Consider the following 23,335-nt stretch of genomic DNA (forward strand, 5'->3'; position numbering starts at 1 on the left):
CCTGAACCTCCCTGCCCCACATCTCCCCACTATGATGCATCGCCATTTCTCATTCCCTTCTGCTGTCTTGCCACCATGCTGAAGTTCACGCAACAGTGCTCATCTCTAGGCCATTTTCAATTAATTTCCTGAGTAAAATTTCATGAGACACTATCAAACCTTTTGCTAAAATAAAGATATATTACATCTACTCTATTCCCTTAGTCTACTAATCAAAAAAGCAATCAACTTTGTCTGGCATGATTTGTTCTTTTCAAGCCCATAATGCTTATTGCTCATAATTCCATTATCCTAGATAGTATTTTTTTCCTCTTAATATTTGTTCCACTATTTTAACAGGAATTGAATTACTAGATGGTCATTTCTAGGATTCCTTTTTCCACAACTGCTTTGAAAGTTTGCTACCTAATTTGATACTATCAACAGAACGGTATTTCCTTTTTCTGTCGAATCATAGAAGAATAGGAAAGGGGCTGCCGGGAGTCACTTGGTCAGTGTCCCTGCTTCTTCTAAAGGCTCCATCACCTTCCTGAACCATTTCAGACCATTATCCACTCTTCAATGTCTCCCCTAACAGGAAAGCCTGAGACTTCTTTTGATAACTGACTCAGTGATTCACGACATTATGCTTAGGAAGCACTTCCTATTTTCTCATCTGAAGGGCAATGGTATGATGGAGAAGGCACAGATCTGAGTTCAAATCCTAAACATGCCATTTACTAGCTGTATGACTTTAAGTAAGTCACCCTATTGCTTTTCTTTTTAAGGGAAAGCAAATAGGGGTTTTTAAATAAAAACATTTTGAAATGTTATATTTATTTTCTTTAGTTTTTTTCCCCCTATTTATTTATTTATTCATTTTTGATGTAGTGTTCCATGATTCACTGTTTGTGTATAACACCCAGTGCTCCACTCAATACATGCCCTCTTTAATACCTATCACCAGGCTAACCCATCCCCCCACCCCCTCTCCTCTAGAACCCTCAGTTTGTTTCTCAGAGTCCATAGTCTCTCATGGTTCGTCTCCCCCTCCGATTTCTCCCCCTTCATTTTTCCTTTCCTATCTTTTTTTTTTTTTTTTTAGCATATAATGTATTATTTGTTTCAGAGGTACAGGTCTGTGATTCATGAGTCTTACACAATTCACAGTGCTCACCATAGCACATACTCTCCCCAATGTCTATCACTATTTTCTTTAGTTTTTAATTTCAAAAGAAATATGTGAAAAAATTCTACTGATAAAAAAGTGTATTCTCCCCTTGGTTCTCCAACCAAGATTTCACTCTCCAGAAGTAACTGGTGATAATGTTTTGATTTATTTGCTTCCAGAACATTTTCCATATCTAAATACACACATACAAACGAAAATGAGGCCATAACATGCAAACTGTCTAACCTACATTTTTCATTTGACTATATATCAATAGCGTTCCGTGTTAGTATATAAGTCTATGAATCTACCTACATTTTTTTCATAATATGTATGTATTACTTTTGTAATTAAATTCTAGTTAATTTCACCAGTCCCTGTTAATGGACATTTAAAGTAGTTTGCATTTTTTTTCTAATCCAAACAATGCCAATAATAACCATGTTTAAACATTAATGAAAATCAAGAGAGAGAAGGAGTGAGAACTGTAAGACTATGAAAGTTGTCCCTTAAAGGCAGACTGTTTCTCCCTCTTTCTTTCCCCAAGCCTCCCTTACCAGCAGAACTCGATGGAAGAGGAACACAGTGGAGAACCCATCCCTCTGAATGAAGAGATGGCCCAGAGGAGTACCTTTCACTCACCCCGTGTGATTTTCTAAAACCTACTTGGACAGTGCAAGCTGTAGCCTGAGTGTCCTGGGGCAAGTTCTTCACCTTCTCCAGAGCTCAGCTTGTTTATTTATGAAATGGTAATAACTTTTTTTTTAGTTTTTATTTAAACTCCCATTAGTTAACATACAGTGGTAATATTAGTTTCAGGTATACAATATAGTGACTCAACACTTCCATACATCACCTGGTGCTCATCACAAGTGCCCTCCTTAATCCCCATCACCTGTTTCACCCATCTCCCCACCCACCGCCCCTCTGATGACCATCAGTTATGTTCTCTATAGTTAAGAGTCTGTTTCTTGGTTTGCCTCTCTCTCCCTCTTCTTTTTTCCTCTTTGCTCATTTGTTTTGTTTCTTAAATTCCACATATGAGTGAAATCATATGGTATTTGTCTTTCTCTGACTTATTTTGCTTAGCATAATACTCTCTAGCTCCATTCACGTCGTTGCAAATGGCAAGATTACATTCTTTTTGATGTATGAGTAATATTCCATTGTCACATATACATATACATATGTATATATGACATCTTCTTCATCCATTCATTTGTCGATGGACACTTGGGCTGTTTCCATAATTTGGCTATTGTAGATAATGCTGTTATAAACATCAGGGTGCATGTGCCCTTTCGAATCAGTATTTTTGATCATAGCTATCATTGCCATTTACTGAGTACTTACTACATGCCAAGCACTGTGCCCAAGAGAGCTGTAGTGCATTACCTTAATTCTCACTAAATTCCTTGATAGGAAATGATATGACTCTCAATTTTAATTGCGTTTTTAAATCATTACTGAATTATAAGAATTATTTATATATTCAGGATATAAGTCCTTTATATGATATATGATTGCAAATATTTTCTCCCAGTCTGTGGCTTGTTCTTTCATTTTTCTCAATGATGTCTTTTAGCAGAAAAGTTTAGAGTTTTAATGAGATCCAATTTATCAATTCTTTTATTTATTGTGATTTTAGTATCATATCTAAGAACTATTTTCCCAACCAAAGCCACAAAGATTTTCTCCTCTATTTTTTTCTAGAAACTGTATAGTTTTAGCTCTTACATTTAGGTTATGACTCATTTTGAGTTAATTTTTCGTATAGAGTGTGAAGTAAGGGTCTAAGTTTAGTTTTTGTGTATATGGATATCCAATTATCTCAGCACTATTTGCTGAAAGACTATCTTTTCCCCCATTGAATTGTCTAGGCACCTTTGTTAAAAATCAACTGCTCATAAATGTAAGGATTTATTTCTGTACTCTCCATTCTGTTCCACTGATGTATATGCCTTTCCTTGCCCCAATATTACACCATGTTTCTTAATTTGGCTTTATACTAAGTTCTGAAATCAGATTGAGGAAGTCCTCTAAATCTTTCCTTTTTTCCCCCTCCTTTAAAAATTGTCTTATCTATTCTAGGTCCTTTGCATTTTTATATCAATTTTAGGCTACCAAAAAAGAAAAAAAAAGAGGCAGTTGGGACTTTGACAGGGATTGCATTGACTTTACAGATCATTTTGGTGAGAAATGCTATCTCAACAATATTGAGTTTTTCAAACCATGAAAACCTAGTGACTCTTTTTGTTTATACTATCCTTGATTTCTTTCAGCAATATCCTGTAATTTTTAGTGTGCAAGGCTGGCCCTTCCTTTGTTAAATTTAGTCCCGAGTATTTCTTCTTTTTTATGCTCTTGTCATTTGAATTGTTTTCTTAATTCCCTTCTGAGAATTTTATTTTTGTTTGTTGTTATACAATAAATATAATTGATTTTTATATTGATTTTGTATCCTGTAATCTTGCTAAATTCATTTATTTGTTCTATTACTTCTTGTTTTTTTGTGAATTCTTTTAGATTTTCTAAATAAAAGATTATGTTATCTGCTAATAAAGAAAATTACACGTTTTCCTTTTCAAGCTGTATACCTTTCACTTCTCCCTCCTTCCCACCCCCTTTTCCTCCCTTCATTCCTTTATCTTTCTTTTTTTCTCTTCTTTATTGTACTGGCTAGGTGCAGTGTTGAACAGAAGTAATGAAAGCAGGCATCCTTACCTTGTTCCCAATACTGGGGGGAAACCTTTCAGTCTTTTATCACATATGTTGTTAGGTATGGATTTTTCCACAGATACTGTTTATCAGGTTTAGGAAATACCCTTTTTTCCTTGTTTGTAGAGAGATTTTATCATAAATGGATGTTGGATTTTGTCAAATGCCTTTTCTGTGTCTACTGAGGTCGTCATATGATTTATGTCCTTTATCCTGTTAATATGGTGTAGTAGTATTATTCTTACTGATTGCTTTGTGGATGTTAAGCTAACTTTGCATTCCTGGATAAATTCCAGTTGATCACAGCATCATCCTTTTCATTTGTTGCTGAATTTTGTTTGTTAATGTTTTGTTATGGACTTCTGTATCTATGTTCATGAGGGATATTGGTAAATGGCTTTCTTTCCTTGTGATGTCTTATTCTGGCTTTAGTTTCAGGGAAAAGTGAGTGGCCTCACAGAATGAGTTAGGGTGTACATTCCTCTATTGTCTTAAAGAGTATATGAGGAATTTAGTATTATTTGTTCTTTAAATATGTGATAGAATTCACCAGTGAAGACATCTGGGTTTGAGCTTTTCTTTGTGGGAAGATTTTTAATTACAAATTCAAGTTATTTGCTTGTTATAGGTCTGTTCAAATTCTTCTAATTCTTCTAGAATTAGTTCTGGTAATTTGTATCTTTCTAAGAATTTGTCCATTTCATCTAAGTTGTCTAATTTATTGGCAAAAACATATCTATAATATTTCCTCATAATCATTTAATTTCTTTGGGGTCAGTAGTGACATTCCCTTTTTCACTCCTGATTTTGGTTATGTCTACTCTCTTTTTCCCCCCTTGGTTCGTCTAGTTAAAGGTTTGTCAATTTTGTGGATCTTTTCCAAGAACCAACTTTTGGTTTCATTGATTCTCACTATTGTTTTCTGTTTCATTGATTTCTGCTCCAATCTTTATTTCTTTTCTTTTGCAGGCTTTGGGTTTTCTTTCCTTTTTTTTTTTTTTTTTTTAAGTTTCTTAAAATGGAAGCTTAGGTTATGAATTTGAGACTTTCCTTCTTTTCTACTACGGGCATTTAAAGCTATACATTTCTCTCTAAGCATTTTTTTGTTTTGTATTATCCCATTAATTTTAACATGTTTCATTTATTTTTAAAGATTTTATTTATTTATTTGACAGAGAGAGACACAGCAAGAGAGGGAACACAAGCAGGGGGAGTGGGAGAGGGAGAAGCAGGCTTCCCGCCAAGCAGGGAGCCAGATGTGGGGCTCTATCCCAGGACCCTGGGATCATGACCTGAGCTGAAGGCAGACGCTTAACAACTAAGCCACCCAGGCACCCTTAACATGTTTCATTTTAATTTTTGTTTGATTAAGCTATATCCTTCCTTCTCTCCTCTCCTTTTCCTCCCTTTCTTTTTCTTTCTTTCCTTCCTTCCTTCCTACATTCCTTCCTTCCTTCCTTCCTCTCTTTTCTTCTTTTTTTTTAAGTAGGTTCCATGCCTACATGGGGCTTGAACTCACAACCCTGAGCTCAAGACCTGAGCTAAAGTCAAGAGTCAGATGCTTAACTGACTGAGCCACCCAGGCGTCCCATGGTTAAACTATTTTCTAATTTTCCTTGTGATTTTTTTTTACACCTGTATTATTTTATTTCAAAATATTTGTGGATTCCCAGATTTCTTTCTGTTGTCAGCTTCTAAGGTATTCCATTGTGGTCAGAGAACATATTTTGCATGGATTTCAATCCTTGTAAGTTGACAGAGACTTGTTCTATGGCCTAGCAGATAGTCTTCTTAAAGAAAGTTCTCTATGCACTTGAAAGGAATGTGTATTCTATAGTCTTTGGGTAGAATGTCATATATCTGTGAATTAGGTTGGTTCATAGTACTGTTCAAGTCTTCCATATCCTTTTCTGTTTAATTGTTCTACTCATTATTGGGAGTGGTTATTGAAATCTCCAACTATAATTATTAAATTATGTTTTTCTTTCAGTTGTGACAGTTTTGCTTTCATGTGTTTTGAAGCTCTACTGTTAGATGCATATATATTTATAATTGTTATATATTCCTGATAAATTGACTCTTATTATTATAAGATATCCCTCTTTTCTTTAGTAATAGTTCTTGTCTTAATGTCCATTTGTCTGATATTAATATAGCTATTCTCTTACGGTTACTGTTTGCATGGTATCTCTTTTTCTATCCTTTTGCTTTTAACCTATTTGTGTGTTTGAATCTAAGATGTATAGCTTAGAAAGAGCATACTGTTAGATCTTGGGTTTTTTTTTAAGATTTTATTTATTTACTTGACAGAGAGAGGCACAGTGAGAGAGGGAACACAAGCAGGGTGAGTGGGAGAGGGAGAAGCAGGCTTCCCGCAGAGCAGGGAGCCCGATGTGGGGCTCGATCCCAGGATCCTGGGATCATGACCTGAGCTGAAGGCAGACGCTTAACGACTAAGCCACCCAGATCTTGTTTTTTATTTGTCTGATGATCTCTGTCTTTTGATTGAATGCTTGGACTATTTACATTTAATATAACTAGTGATTTGGTTGGATTTATATTTGTCTTTTGATATTTGTTTTTTATATGTCTCCTGTTTTTTGGTTCCTTTATTCCTTCCTGACTGCATGTTTCAGTGTATCATTTAAAAACTTCTGTTAATTTTTTTTACATTTTTGGAGTCATTTTCTTAGTGCTTGCTCTATGTTATATGCATCTGAATTTATCACAATCTTCAGATTAATACTAACCTAATTCCAATAAAATATAGAAACTTTGCTCTAATACAGCTCCATCCCATTTTCTACCCTTTGTGCTATTATCATATATATTGCACCTCTTTTGGTGTCAACTCAAAAATATGGCTTTATAATTGTATATTTATATAATATTATGTCTTTCAGAAATGTTAACAAAAGAAATAAGAGAAAACGTATTTACTGACTATTTTATATTAAGCCACATACTTAACTATTTCTACTGTTCTTCATTTCTTCCTATGGATACAAGTTATCTCCCGTTTTGATTTCATTTCGGCCTGAAGGACTTACTTTAATATTTATAGTAAGGCAGGTTAGCTGGCAACTTTGGATTTTAATTTTCTCCCCTGAAGATTTTTGTTGGTTCTTTTGTTGTTGCGGTTTTGTTTTTCTTAAGTGAGTTTTTTTGTTTAATATCTTGGCTGAGCTATCTCTGGGAAATCTGTCTTCCCCACAGTGTGTGACTGCTGATGTCTCTGTTCAGTTTTGTTGTTGTTGCTGTTGTTGTTGTCATTGTTTTAAAGTTATTGCTTTTCTTTTTCTTTTTTTTATTTATTTAAATTCAATTAGCCAACATATAGTACATCATTATTTTTTTATGTAGTGTTCAATGATTCATTAGCTGTGTGTTCTTGCTTTTAATTTTAAGCCTGGCTTCCTAAACTTCATCCGTGTATAGCTTAGTGGTCTGCAAATATTCGGACAGAGGATGTGCTCAAACACCTTGAACCAGTACTTCTGTCTTTTTGCCAATAGGTCTGTGTGTGGGTAAGGGAATGCATTCAATGCTCAGGACGCTGATGTGTCTTCTGCATGTATGTACAGTCTCAGGGTTAGCTAGAAGGCTGTGGCTAGCTTGGACCTTTTCCCATCCCTGTTGGGAATACACATAGTCTCAATCATGAACACACCTGCCCTGACCATGATTGAGCTTCAAGCTAGCTGCATCACAGATTATCACTTCCACCTACAATACTGCTCCAAATCGAGTGAGCCACCTTCCACTGCAGCATAGAAGTTGTTGATCTTCATGGTGTGCCCTGCTTTTGAGGACTTCTATGTAGACAGAGTTGGGTAGACAGTAGAAGCACCAGGTCAGAATGCCACAGATGCCCACTGTTCTTACCTGGGTCTTATCTGCAACCACACTCTGCTGAGAAGACAGAAGTTCATCAGTTTCTTAAGCACAAATGCTTCTCAGATTGTTATATTCATTTGGTCAATTTTTCAGAGCATCCAAATGGTTGTTTTTGTCAATTTTGTCCATCTTTATAGTTGCTTTTTGGGGAAAGACGTTGCCAGTCTCTTCACTTGGCCATGACTGGAAGTCCTGCTTTACCTTGCTTCTTTGAGTCTAATTTTATTAGTCTGAAACATGGTCATTCATGTTTCTGAAACTATTTTATGGGGTTATTGTGAGAATCATGTAAGGCAATGCATGATAAATGCTTGGTATAAAGTAAGCCCTTGATAAGCATTAACAGGGTCATTATACACAGTTGGGTGATTTGTACCCTGCACAAATGTGTTGAGTGAGTGGACAAGTGGGGCTGAAATTCAGCTCATGTTCTCTTCTCAAGCTATGAGTTCTACCACTCACTGCATCTATCCAGAGGAGGCATCTTTTCCTAATTCCTTCACCCAGAGAAGGCAAGTTTTTTTCTAATTCACCCAGAAATGCCATATAGTCTAGCTGGTCCCTGAAAATTGATTCCTGTTGCCTTTCCTTCCCTCAGTTCTAGACCTTCTAAGTGAAGGCCAAGTCCTTTATCTTGAGCTGGCCCAATAAATAATTCTCACAAAAAAGCTCCTTATCAATCTCATGTCCTTTGGTTGTTTCCCCTTTATTTTCACATTATTTTTTTCATTCCCCTTTTCAGATTAAATGGCCTCAGTGACTTTACTCATGCATTTATGGAAGCATGAATTAAAAATAAGTTGTGGACTGCTGCTGGTGCTAGTGGAGATGTTGGGAAGAGTACTGCTAATTAGATTTCTTGCAGAAACTCAATTTCTGAAAGACCCAGGACTCCTTCAGGATCCTTCTTTCACTCCATCTAGGCATCTAGTTTCCTTATGAAGGACACTGATTTCTTGTCTTGCCTTTCACCCCAGGGATAAAGAAGCCAATGGACTCAGCTTATTTTTCTAGTATGTGGGGCTTTTATTTTATTTATTTCCTCATGGAGCAGAGGACCTCAAGAATTTGTCTAACTTTCTTGTTTCTCTAGCAAGCAATGCTTCTCAAATTTGTCCTTACGTGTGTGTCATGCAAAAGGCCAACATGTCTGGATCTGTCTTTATTGGTAGGTGAAGACTGCTTCTGGTCCATGTGCCAGCCAAGCCTGCTGGTGCATTTAGCTTTTGAGAAGAAAGAGAGGGTGAGAACAGAAGAGGAATAGAAGACACAGGGATAGGAGAGAAAGGGGAAAGCAAGAGACAAAAAATAAGAGAAAGAAATGAAGCATTCGTGTGAGAGCTGGACAGCTGTGAGTGACCTCTGGAGAATTGCCAAGTCAAAAGAATTGAGACTCTGACCTTCTCCAAAATCCTCATTTTGAAAGCATTAATTATTTGGATTGCCCTTTTTAAAAAAAAAATTCTCAATGTTCTTGATCTAACTTATAGTTAGACTCTAAATAGGGTATAATCTGTGTTAAGAGCTTGGACATGGGAGGGATAGCAGCAATTGCACTGAGCTCTCTCACACTCAGCTCCCCGAGTACACATGGCTATGGAATGGATATCTTTTGGGTATAAACACATCATGTTAATAAATGAAGAAAAAAGAATTCTTAGGAGAGGGGGAGTATATAATCCAATGAATGATATCTTTTTGTTGTTTTTGCTGTTATTTTTATTTTTATTATTATTATTATTATTATTATTTTCAGGGGTAGAATTTAGTAACTCCTCAGTTGCATATAACATCCAGTGCTCATTACATCAAGTGCCCTCCTTAATGACCATCACCCAGTTACCCCCTCCCCCCATCCCCCCACCCCACCCCTCCAGCAACCCTCAGTTTGTTTCCTATAGGTAAGAGCAATGACTGATATCTTAATGATACTTTGTATTTGTGTAGCCTCGGCAATATTGAAGATGGGAGTATTTTTTAATACTCATTCCTTTTTAGGAGCATCTTATGCCATTGTTGCAGAAGTGAATTTAATGTCTATCTACTTTATAAGAAGACCAGTCCCATTTGAGGTACTCTCATTTTTGACCACTCATTTCATTTATAAGGAATAAATCATTCCTTATTGCCAGCATAATATCTCAAATGCCTTTTCCATTGCTTCTAGTATAGAGAACGCTGATCACGTCAGAGAGAAGACAGTTGCCAAAGAGAATACAACTTCAGGTCAGGGCACTCCCTAACAGAGACATAGGGAGCTGCCACACTGTGCATGTCTGCAACCAGTTTCATTAACAGAATAAACCTGGCATCAAACATATTTCTAAATAATAACAGCTTCCATGAAAATCATCTAAGAAAGACCTGGTACCCAACAAGAGTGTTTTGATCAAGCATGACTAGCAATTAGTACTAAGAATCCTAAAGCAAGAAGTGGAGAGAATCAAAATAGATCATAATGCTTTAAATCTGGTCTACTATTAGAGCCTTAAAGATTCTTAATAATCCTTTAGTGGGGAGAATTGGACATTGAAATCTGAACCCCTATGCATTCTGCAATTCCATTTGCAAATGTGCATGGTTACCATCACTGGAGAGGGCTCAGTCATTCACAGCAAATTTGTTTTCATGGCCCAAAAGCCCTGAGTTTAAAAATACCCCTAGAGATGCTGTAGTTGGATACCTGGGATGAATAAGCCTCCTGTCTTTTAGGATCAAGATTCTTAAGTCAAGACAGAGCAGAAACCTTTATTTCAGGCTGCGTGGCTGGGATAACTACTATCAGACTGGGCTATATGTTACTTTACTATGCCATTTTCCTGTTTACAGAGTGGTCTCTCATGCATTATTTCCATTGACTTTTATAACAAGTCAGGAAACGCGGCCACAGAGGTATAATGACCTCCAGATCTCTCTTCAACTTACATTGAACCAGTCTTTCTCCATCTTGAATGAGTAAAGATTATCTTTCCACTCTAAGTAGAATTACACTGTAGTTATCCCCATTCAAGAGAATTTTATTTTATTCTTCTTTGCAAGGTCCTGGCTTTCCTTCAATTCTTTTCAAGCATAAATTCAGAGCGGCTCAACTTTTCTGAAGCAGAGCCCATATTTCTTTAAGATGTGTCTTATCTGAACCATTTGATATATAGAAATCAGTGAGGCTAAAAACTCCACTAATAAAAGGTTCTTAATAAGAGGAAATAAGGAAGTCAGAAAGACAGGTTCCCATACTCTTAGAGAATATCTAGTCCTACCCACTCAATTTACCAGTTGAAAAATGGAGGCCTGAGCTCACATGTTAGTCAAGGGCAGACCTGTCACTCCTGACTCCCAGCACAGTGCTCCTTCCATTTCTAAAGGGCAGCACTGGTTGCAGTAACCTGATTCCACCTTCTCACACTAATTGCATCACCATGTAGCCTGGACAGCAAGCTTCATGCTGTGCCTGTCTCAGGCAGCTCTCTGGCCGTCTGCAAAGAAGGCAGAGGAGAGGCAGGGCTTCCCAAGACCCTTCTGAAGACGCTGCCTTTTATCAGACCCCACAGCAGACGTGACCTGGTTGCGCCATCGAACTGAACGCACCTCCCTGGCATCACTGGCATGTGGTCAATGCCACCAGCTGAACGTACCACCAGACCTTTAATGAGAGTGAGTCCCACATAGGAGTAGGCCCTGGGAAACACTGTGTTTTAGGAGCAGTTTGGTACAATGGAAAGGACATGAGATTTAACATTCAAAAACCGGAATTCAAGATCTGGCCCTGCCACATGCCAGCTTTGTAGACTTGAGCAATTTACTTCATTTCTCTAAGCTTCCATTTGTGGGTCAGGAAATACTTAATGAATGTCTATTTTATCCTGGGCCCTGGGCCAGGCTCTTGGGACCTCATAGTGAATGAGAAAGACCTAGTTTCCTCTCTTCGAAGCTCACTATTTAGCCTCAGTTTACCAACCTCTATGTTTAGTCACACTAACAATACCCATCTCGCTGTGTTGTGAGCATCAGTGGGATCATGGATGCAAAAGCACTTTGCAGACTGTAGCTCTTGCCAACTGCATCTGGGACAGAGCCAAGGGCCAGTCCCTGAGCTGTCGGCAGCTCACCACGGGCCCTGCAGCGGGGGCTTCACTGCCTCCTCCAGCCACCGCATACACGATCGTTGCAAACAGTGTCCTGGGAAACATCACAGCTTCCTGCCGTGGGCGAGCTAGGCTCACCCCCGCTCCCTCCATTTCGAAGAAAAACCGAGCCTCTCCAGGCTCCTGCCTCAGGGGGCTTCAGTCCTTCTTACTCACAGGAGCTGGGCTCATAGAACTTCTGCCACTTTTAGTTGCCACTTCCAGCCTCAGCTCCTGCTACTGCTACTTCTGTTCCATTTTCAGTGCACAGCAATGTCTGCTCTGTTCCCAGTGGAGCGGGCCAGCTTACAGCCTGCCCTCCCGGCGATAACTCATCACACAACTTCCACAGTAACCAGAAGGAAGTGTGTCTCTAAGGCCCAGTCAGTCCTCTGAGCCCTGCCCTTCCTAGAATCGTACCCCAAGACCATCACTTTTCCTCCAAACTTGGTTAAGACCAGCTAGGTTAGTTTCTTATTGCTGCTGTAACAAATTACCAGAAACTTAGTGGCTTGAGATAATACACATTTATTATCCTACAGTTCTGGAGGTCAGAAGTCTAACATGGGTTTGGTGAGCTGCCTTCCTTCTAGGTGAGATTCAAGGGAGGATGATGCAGTTTCTTGCTTTTTCTGGCTTCTAGAAGCTGCTTGCGTTCCGTCTCTCTTAGCCTCTTCCTCCACCTTCAGTGCCAGTCACGGCTGTGCTGCCTTCTTACATAGACTTATGCCCCCCCTTGATTTGAGATGTCCCCCCGATTTAGATTTTAATCTGCAGGACCCTGCATTCAGTAGGGGCTTACCAATTGTTGGCTTAAGAAATGAAGAAATACATGATTCAAAAAATTAATAAAATTGAAAAACTGATACACATTAGCACATAGTGATCTTCAAATCTCTGTCTCTCTCTGGCCTCTGCTTCCACCATCACATATGCTCTGATTCTGGCCCTCTTGCCTTCCTTTTTCAAATATAAAGACCCCTGTGATTCCATTAGGCCCACACATATAATCCAGAATAATCTCATCTGCAAAGTCCCTTTTGCCCTCTAAGGTAACATATTCACAGGTTCCGGAATTAGGACTTCTTTGGGTGGTCATAATTTTATCTGTCATACTAGCCCTAAGTTCTCCAATGCTGTGAATATGCCTCAGGATCACCAGCCTCAAGGAGTTAACCTGACAAATTCATCTATGCTAATGGATACAGGAGCCTCTCTTTCTTCCCTCCACGGTGCCACACAAGTTTCTAGAATCAATGCTCCCATCTTGATGCCCTGGTCCAAAGAATGACTTGAGCCATGGAGCTGTATAGCTTCCAGAAGCCATGGCTAAATTTGGGGGGATGGGTACATCTCCTGTCGCTGGTGGGGATATCTGTGGCTCACAGATTTGTACCAGGTGTATGGCCATCATCTGCAGTGGATATGCTTACCCTCAGTCTCATATCAGAGCAAGAAGAATCTTAGTGACAGTTCACTCCAAGACCTTTATCTTACAGATTAGGGCCTAGAGATAAAGGGACATCCTTTATAGCAGATTTGGGATGGAGAGCCCTTCTCCCTCCAACGCCTGTCCTTCTTTCTTACTCCACATGCCCTGTGGGCAGGGTTATGAAGCTTAGGTAAGGAGGGGTAGAATCTTCACCAGGCAACCATAATCCATTCCTTCCCAGTGAAGGCTTCTCTTAGAAGGCAGAGGTAATACCATGGGAGAGGCCTGTCTTGACAGAGAGGACTTCACAGACCCCCTGCAAGTATTCTGGCTCATTAAGGCAAGTCCCTCTGGAATTCAAGTGCTGCCAGCTTGGCACCAGGATCTCATTAAAATGAAAGACTCACAAGTCACAGCTTGTTGAAGGGTTTGCTCAAGGGTCCGGATTCAAGGCCCAGTGACTTCATTGCTCAGGAGATGAGGCACACATTTCTGCAAGCAGCACCAGAGAGCTCACGTGGCCTCTCATGATGAGTTCCAGAAAAGGGGCAGGGATAAGAGGCTACCAATCCCCCCAGCAACCTTACTATGATGAGAAGCTGGCTCAAATGAAAGGCAGGACCATCCAGAAATCTTCTGCAAAAATTCAATTGAAATAGAGCATGCCACTCCTGCTTATAATACTGTACTTGGTCGCTGGGTACATTCTTGAACCTGATGCGCATTTGGTTCCCACAGTTAGCCTTGCCCACCCTTCAAGGACAAGTCAAGCGAGGGTGGTGATGAGAGGATTTGGGGGCCAATGTGAATGTACACCCCCCAAGCAGGCAGAAAAGCAACCTGCTTGTCCATCTACTTGTCTATCCCACCATAGTCAGCAGGGCTGGCTTTTTTGGTGGTGGTTGTGCCAGAAAATAGTTAACATGCTTTTTTTTCTTACCCCCCCCCAAAAAAAATCTAAAATAATTCAATAGAACATAGCCTCAAATGAGAATTTTTGTATTAAAAATATAATAGTATGTTTTATCTTATTATAAAAGCAAAGTATGCTCATGGACTCAAGTTTGGAAAAATACCAAAGCACACAGAAAAAAATATAAATCACTGATAATTCAGTCTTCTAGAAATAACTTCTACACTGTGTTGGTATTTATAGACTTTTCTCCGTATATACATAACTTTGTTTCTCTTTTACGGAATAAGATATATCAAACAAGTTGTTTAACCTGGTTTTAATGGGCCTTGAATACTTTCCCATCTTTTTAAACATTTTTACATAGCATCAATGGAATGGCAGCATAATATTTAGGTGTACTATATTTTATTTAACCAATTCCTTATTGTTTGAGTATTTAAGTGATTCCTAGTTTTTCACCATCATAAACACCACCAAGACAGCTTTTTAGATAAACCAGTAGGAAAAATTTGGTTGTGACCCTGTTCCTTAAGTCTGTCAGGTGGTCTGTAGAGAAAGGTATCTTCTGAGTCTTGAGGCTTGAGTGTGTACTATTAGTTGCACTCAACCCAGAAAGTGATTTCCTTCTTCTTTAAACCATGTAGAGTCTGAGAAAAGAGACTAAATGGTCTTTGAAACTTAAGAGGCAGAGAGACCACCAGAGCGAGACCCATCTAGCTTGAGTATATTGCATATATTGACTATATACATAGTAGGGGTTCATGCTCAGGAATATTTTACTGATGAGGCATAAAATAAAGTTTAGAGATCATTGCCTTAAAACAGTAACTTCACAGTGGAGCAAGCAGCATAGGAAGGGAGCTCTCGGGGGCTGGAGCCCAAGAACACTTGGCATCAACAGTCCCCCTTTGATCATCCCGTTTGAACGAAATGAAAAGAAAAAAAGATTGTTCTGTCCCAGAGGATGTGTGTGTGTGTGCATGCATGTGCATCTGTCATTCCCACCGTGTTTTTCTTCTGTCCCAGTTTGCCTTTCTCTCCTAACCACCCTCTCAGCATCAACACCCGAAAACCAGAGGTCTTCGCTAAAGGCTGCTTATACAAAGGGAGGTGAGCAATTACTGACTCTGCCATGAACCAGATCACCTTAAAGGTGACCACTAAACCCTGTGGGCAGGAAGCAGCTGACCTTAAGCATGCATTAGCGCATCTCACCTCTGCAACAGCACGGGCGCGGGCCGGGGACCAGAGGGTGCTTCCAGGGTGTGCTGTCAATGATGTCCCAGCCCCGCAGCTCCTCCCAACTCGATCTCACTGACAGCCTATCCTGTCATCTCCACCCTGTCCTCACCTATGGACCTTGCTCTCGGAAAGAGCCGTAAACCCACTCATGTGTAGGTATCCACCACCAAAGAGGCTAATTTATGAGGTCCCGCTTGGTCAGCCAATAAAGCCCGAGCAGAAATGGGTGGCTAACGATGAGTTTCACTGGGTGAAGGAGGAAGTGCTAGGCAGACTTTCATCACTCCAGTTACCTGTCAATACGACAAAGGGTTAAGGGCAGAGCAGGAGACTTACAGCCAGCTCAGTCCACCAGCTGCAGCCCCCAGTGACTGCAGGTACAAAGGGCGATGTATCCCGAGACGGAGGGCCCATCAAGTTTACACCTGCAGCTCAAAATGTGGCCCAGTTTCCAGGGATGCAGTCAATCTGCGAACTGTTCAGAGACTCTTTTAAGGATGTTGCAAACCCTTGAGGCAGGGGAAGGAATTAAAGGAAAGAGGAGAAATGCTGGCATTAATCTGGGCTCCTCTAAAATCACCTAACCTGATTTCCAGAAGGATCTAAGAACCCACAAGTACACAGGGAGAGACACACAGGATCCACAGGCCAATCCACACACACGGGAAGAAAAATCAATGTGTAGTAGGTTGAATCCGGTCCCCAAAAGATACGTACAAGTCCTAATCCCTGGTGCTTGTGAAAGTGATCTTATTTGGAAACAAGGTCTTTGCAAATGTAATGAAGGATCTTGAGATCATGCTGCATTTAAGGTGGGCCCCAAATCCAGTGACATGTGTCCCTATAGGAGACAGATCTGAGACTCAAGGAGAATGCCATGTGGAGTTGAAGCCAGGGATTGGACTGATGCATCTACAAGCAAAGGAGCACTGAGATACCAGCAGCCACCAGAAGCGAGGCAACCAGGCATGGGATGTATAGTCCTACAGAGTCTCCAGAACGTACCAACCCTGATCACACCTTGATTTCAGAATGCTAGCTTCTGGAACTGGGATAAAATCAATTTATGTTATTTTAAGCCACCCAGTGTGTGCTTATTTGTTACAGCAGCTACAAAAAACTAATGCACAAGGGTACAACAGAAGTGGACCGAAAGGCTGAATGGACCCCACTTTGTAATACCCTTGTCGTCGTAGCCGCATCATTAGCCATTCCAGAACTCTAGGACAGTGCTTCTCAGCCTTTTGAAAACCAAGCCTTCTTCTTCTTTTTTTTTTTTTGTGCCAGTATAGTTAACATACAGCGTTCCATTAGTTTCAGGTGTACTATATAGTGATTCAGCACTGCCACATCAGACCCCATGCTCATCACAGCAAGTGTCCTCCTTCACCCCCATCATCTGTTTCACCCATCGCCCCACCCACCTCCCCTCTAGTAACCATCAGTTTGTTCTCTATAGTTAAGAGTCTGTTTCTTGGTTTCTCTCTCTCTCTTTTTTACTTAAACTCCACATATGAGTAAAATTATATGGCTAGAGAGTATAATGCTAAGCCAAATAAGTCGGTTAGAGAAAGACAAAAACTGAGCCAAACAAAGATTTGAGAATCAGTTCTCTGGAAGAGAGTTGAGCTGATACAGGAAGGGGGTCAGCCTCTCCCAGCTGACTCTCCTCCCATTCTTCCTGGGTATGCATATGACTGGGGGGTTGTGGAGGAGCTTGGCGGTGAAGCTGCTAATCTGTTTTCCATTTGAAAGCTAGGGTTCATGCTGGAGACTAAGATCTTGTCTTGCTGGAAAAGAAAAACGTGACCACATACCAAAAGACCAACCGGAAGTAGTAGATGTCAAACATGCCCCTGGCACTTCTTAAAAAGTCATAGAATGCCTCAACCTGATGATTCCTCAAGATTTTATTAATTTATAATATTGTGTTCCATCAAGATCATCACTTTTTATTATCTTGCTGCTCTGAATTGTATCTTCCTTATTATTCTCAGTTACAGGGGCTATAAATTAAAATCATTCAGAATTTATACTCTTACAGTTCATTATCTATGATTGGTATTATCTCACTGCCTTTTTCTGGTCTTTCTATATCCCCTGACAAGAAATATTGCAGTGGAGTCTAAATACCATCCAACCAATAAATGTTGAGCTTTAAGAAATCCCTATTGACTACACTACCCTAAAGGGCACCCCATCACTCCTTATCTCCACCACCAGCATCCTTTCTGCCAAAATGACAGAGAAAGTGAGATTCCAAAGAGTTGGCCATTAGGACTGAGATGTAGGCCCTTGCTCTGGCGCAGTGCAAACTGGGCATGTCATTTTCTCTCCCTTCACCTTCACCTCTTTCCCTGACAGTCAAGAAACACTAAAATACATCAGCTTGCTTCATGAGGAGCAACTCTACTTCAGATAGTGATATAATCACTTGAAGCAAAAAGCAATGAGCGGCCCATTACTAGAGGTTCTGAGCACCTACCAGTGACATTCTAGAAGTGTCCCTAGGAAGGCTCGGAGGCTACTCCCTTGTTTCTGAGACCGATATGAGTATAGGTCCCTCCATTCGACCCCAGGAAAAATCAACACCGGTTTCTGACAGTGGTGAGATTCTCTCAAGCTGTGTTTGGATGTGTTTGTTCACTGAAGAACCTGATGAGGTGGACTGGTGTATGGGCAGTGGTTTGGTCATGGCTGTGCACATCATCGTTCTTAGTGATGCATGCTACCATGCTAGGAAGAGTGTTTTTCAGACACACGGAAGCTGGCAGTACTCACTAAAATATGACTATTCCAATCCTGACTGATTTAATAATGGAAAAAGGTCTGTATTCAGTGTGGGTACTGGCCCTTGGGACGCAGCTATAAAAACTAAAGGCACTGATATATTTCCACATTTGGGAACATTGAGGAATGAGTGCTTATTTTTTAATTCTCTCCTGTTCTTCTTCTTTTTGTTTTTCTCCTAGTACTTGGGGTATCATGCAGATGCCAGAGATCACAAGATAGCAGATCAAGGAAGAGAAACAGGTCAGAGAGTGGCAATGTGCAATCTTTTGGCGCTCTTCTAAAAATTGCTTAAAAACTTAAAAAGCACCAACTTTCAAATGTACTGAGTCTGACTCCTACAAAGTCTGAGAACAACTGCTACTTGTCCCTCTCTCCTGATCTCACTGAGACGTGCTCACAATTCAATAGTCATCAAATAAAAAACCTACAAGGACCAAAAGTGCAGGTCTTGCTAGGACCGCTTCTAGAGGCTGGGGAGGAGGCTCTAGAACCATCCCTAGGGATGGGTGAATGCGAGTAAGTCTGAAAGGGGGTCTGCATCAAGAGTATAACAAACCTAGCTCTGCCTCAGCATCACCTGAGAAGCTTCTACAAACATTAAAAAAAAAAAAAAAAAAAAAGGAGGGAGAGAGAGAGTCTCATGGAAATTACAGCTCTGAAGAAATACTGGATTGCATCCACCAGCTGGACAAAAATGACCAAGTCTGACAATATCAGGGACAGGTGAGGATGTAAAGTCCTGGGGAGGAATACTAACACCTCACTAGTGGGGGTATAATTTGGTACCACCACTTGGGAAAATAGGTCGGCACTATCTATCGAAATGGAAGCTGCACCCCATGTCCCAGCGATTCCACTCCTCCTCTCTGCTTTAGGGAAACTCTTGGGCACGCACATGTGCCAAGAGGCGTGTGCAAAAATGCTTACAGGAGTGCTGCTGGTAATAGCAAAACCATAGAAACAACCCAAATGTCTAAGGACAGTAGAAGAGATAAATTGTGGTACTTCCATGCAGTGATTGAAAACCAAAAGAACCACAGCTACGAGCATCAAAATGGACAAATCACAAAACAGCAACATTATCTCATTTATGTAATAGGTTACAAACCTAATCGATACGTTGTTTGGGGCTACATGCATAAGTGGTAGGTCATAAGGAAAAGCAAATGAACAATGAACGCAAAATAGGATAGTGGTTACCTCTGAGGGAAGGGAGAGATTCTGGCTCTAGAAGGGTGACAGAAGAGGCTGTAAATGGACTGACAACATTCAAATTCTTACGCTTGGTGCTGAGAGCACAGTGTTGATTTCACTGTGATCATCAATCCATGCACACATGTTCTACTTTGTTGCACATGCTAGATTTTATAATAAAATTTAAAAATATACAGATTTCCAGGGTTCATCTCAGATCCTTCAAATCAGAATCACAGACTGTGGGGTCTAGGCACTACTTTGTATAAGCTCTCCGAAGATTCAGATGCACTACAGGGTTAAGAGCCACTCACCTACACAACACCATGACCCCTACCCTGGGCAATATGCATCAGTAACCAGGTGAAAGCAGCTTAAAATATAAATCAAGGTCAAGCAATTTGAAAAGAGTCATAAAAACAGAAAAAAAGGTCAGCCTGGGAGAGTGTGTAGAAAGGAAGAGCGTCTCCCAGTTCAGGGTTTGAGGCTACTATAGCAGCCTGAGGGCATCAGCTATTTCCATGCCACTTCCAAACTCCCCCAGAACTTAATTGAGCTCTGTCCCCATTAGGTTCACAGTAGCATGAGCCTGAGATCATTGCCCCTTAGACCCGGGCCCAGGGTAGGCTCTCGCAGTAGCTTTAGCTGCAAAGACAGAAACACAATGCGGTAGAAAGTGTCCTTGTCTAGCACTCATCACCGGACATCCAGACCTGGACCAGCATGGACCAGCTGTGTGATCTTTAGCAAGTCGCTTCCCCTTTCTGAGCCCCTGCCTTCTCATCTGGCCTGCCTCTCACAACATTGGAATCAAATGAGACAGTGTAGGTGGAAGGGCTTTGCAAAATGAAAGTATGACTCTGAATGTTCTGTAAGTCCATCAACGCACCAGTGGTTATTTCTTACTATGAATCAGAAACATAGGCTGTCGATTCTGGATAAGTAGAGTTTCCTGGATCCAAGGAATGTGGAGCTCTAAGATTTGCCAAAGTGAGACCTGAAGGCAGGACTAGGGCTTAGTGTCTCCACCTCCATCTCTAAAAACTCAGCAAATACTTAACAAGTACCCACAACTTACCCCGTCCTACCTTCTCCCATCCCTAATAATTCAGAAAGGGATGTTCATTAATAGCTCAGAACTACTGGAAGCAACTTGCAAAGCTACAACACAGCCTGAATATTCATTAATGGCTTTGAAATGAACATTTAACACAGTTACACCATACATTCCGAATTAGAAATGCCAGATGTAGCAAGTAAAAAGGGAGGGCCCTCAATTACATTTGAATTTTTTAATATAATTAGAAATTGGAACAATTTTTAAAGTGTAAGTATGCCCCAACGATTGCATGAGATATACTAAGAAACCATTCATTGTTCACCGGAAACTCAAATTTAACTGGGTGTCCTGGCAACTCTATTCCTCACAAACAGATCAGCACTTTCTCCTACATCTGTGTGAAAAAGAGTTATAAAATCCTATTTCCTTCTCTTGGTGAGAGAGTAAAAGGCCGGCTTGATCCTTGAATCCTATGGATGGCACAGGTATTAGAAGCAGGTTTCAAAGGAAACAGGTGAGAGCAGAGCCAGGGAAGCCTCAAACCTGCTAACAGAAATGGACATCCAAGCCCCATCCTGGCCCGGCCGGGACACTCTGCGGCGGCCCCTACACTTACCTCGGGGCATCTCCTTGGAGTGCTCTGTCTCGGGCCCGTCCAACAGGTCCATCTGGGAGGCCTCCTCAGAAGGGACGCGGCGCCAGGACCAGCTCTGGTTGCCAAGGTCGTGAAGGGGTGGGGAGTACTCCAGCTCGCAGGGGAAGTCGAAGCTGCACTCCAGACCTGCAAGGACAGCCAGTGGTCAGTAGGGCAAACTGTCTCCCCAAGGAGACCTTCCAGCCCCACCACCCCTCCGCTCCAGGAGGGAGGCCTTTATCTCATCCACAGCCCGCACTCTATCTGGGGCGTCCGGCGGTCAGGTTCACAGCTGGCTCGGCTCCATATGGCTTAAAAGGGTACCGAGAGAGAGAGGGGGAAAAAAAAAAAAGGAGTTCCTTGTATAATTCAGGTTAAGGGAGGTATCTTCAGAGAAGGCAGGTGAAAAAAGAGCTAACAGGTGGGTCTTGGAGAAGCTCTGCATCGTGGAATGTTGCCTGGTGATATGAGAGGGTCTGAGGCCACATGGCTGGATGTTGGCTTTGCAACCAGATAGGTCTGCCTCTAAGTCTGGGTTGAGAAAATCAGCCTGTGGGGCCCCAAATTTCCTCACCTGTACATTGGGGATGATAACACCTACCTCTAGAGATCGCTGTACGAGCTAGTAGGATAATGTGCTATCTGTGTACATGAGCCTGTCTACAGTAGATGCTCAGGAAAAATCCTGGCGAGGTTCTGCCCTACCTGAGAAGAGAAGGCCAAAGGGAACTCACTCAGGCCTTACTCCCAGCCCTGGCTGCCAGCCAACCATCTATACTTCGGCCCCCTCCACACAAGATGGCCAAGGGTAGGACAGCTAGTCTGGACTTATTGTCTCTTGAGGAAGGGCGGGCAAGGTTACTGGGTAAAGGGGAGCGAGGGGGCAGGAGGAGGCTGTGCCCTGGGACTTTTTATGACCTTTGACTCAGGCTACTTGTGTCCAAACCATTCCATGTTTGCCCTAATTTTAAGATACCCTCACCTTCTCCTTCCCCTTCCTCAGTGTGCATTACCCAAAGTGGCTGAAGTGCTTTGTACCCTGTAGGGGCCCAAAGCTCACTGATGGGTAAGTGAAATGTGTGCCAAAGTGCAAGTTATTCATCTACATTTTACTTCATTTTTTCCCCTCAGCCATGGGGATGTGAAGAAAAGGAGAATGTGATATGAAGGACAGACCACTGGACTAGCAGATGGGGACTTTGGTTGGTGTCCAGGCTCGGACAGTCTCTCCTCACATGTGGCACTTGGTGCCCTCAGCTGCGAAACAGGGGTTTAGACCAGGTGACGGGGAAAATAGATGCCCAGTGAGGCCTGGGTTCCAACTCCAGCTCTACCACCGATGTGCTGGTTCCCTTGAACAAGACACTTAACCTCTCTGGGCCTCAAGTTCCTCAATTACAAAATGAGACCTAGACTAGATGTTTTCTAAAGCTCCTTCCTGATTTGACTTCTTAAAGATTCCTAAGTCCTTGTTCTCAGAAGGGTTACAGCGAATTTGATAAATCAGTCTGCAGGGTGGTGCTACTGGGTGCTAACTCCCAATTACCATTTTGCATTTTAACAGCTGCTTCTGGGGCTATTGCTACCTTGACCTCCAAGATGAGCCTGCTGTTTAGAATTTCTGAAGACAGAGGAAAAGTGGGGTCAATTCTAGTGCAGGCAGCCGGTCGTCACTGGGTGGTCCCTTAGTCACACACATAGTCAGCTAAGCCCTGCCCCAGAGTGGGAGTAAAATAATTCCCATTGACACTAGCCAAACTCAGTTTAGGTGGTGGTGGTGGGGAGTGAATCCTCCAATTACACTTCTATTAAGTATCTTTCTGCTTCTCAGCCTGTAGAGGCTTATGTACCAGCTGCTTTCCACGAGCCGCCATCTTTCTGGTCCTAAGGTTAATACCACTCGCCCTTTCACAATGCAGACAATTCACCTTTCTAATGGCAAGCTGAAATGAGCAGAGCTAGCCCTGTTTGAGTTGATGTGCCACTTGCTGCCTACATATTTTATCAGCTTTGAAGACTTTCTACCTTCCCCTGGGGGCTGAGCTGCTGCTGTATCCATGAATTGTAGGCTGCCTTACTCTTCAAGACTTAGTACTTGCCAGCCACCTGGTTTTGACTGCAGAATGCAAGGAGAAAACTGATCCAGCATTTTGTACTTTGTAGCACAACAATTATAAT

The 23,335-nt window shown here is 41.4% G+C and overlaps 1 protein-coding gene across 1 annotated transcript in view; it reads right to left on the bottom strand.

Annotated features, from left to right (window-relative positions):
- ALK (ALK receptor tyrosine kinase) overlaps window positions 1–23,335 on the bottom strand; it is a 687,757-nt gene that overhangs the window by 453,975 nt on the left and 210,447 nt on the right. Inside the window, exon 3 of the mRNA XM_035000834.1 lies at window positions 21,140–21,304. Coding sequence (XP_034856725.1) covers window positions 21,140–21,304 — 165 coding nt within the window. The remainder of the gene's footprint in view (window positions 1–21,139; window positions 21,305–23,335) is intronic.

Source organism: Mirounga leonina, unplaced genomic scaffold, assembly GCF_011800145.1.
Source record: "Mirounga leonina isolate KUSES-001 unplaced genomic scaffold, KU_Mleo_1.0 Mir_125, whole genome shotgun sequence".
Lineage (NCBI taxonomy): Eukaryota > Metazoa > Chordata > Mammalia > Carnivora > Phocidae > Mirounga > Mirounga leonina.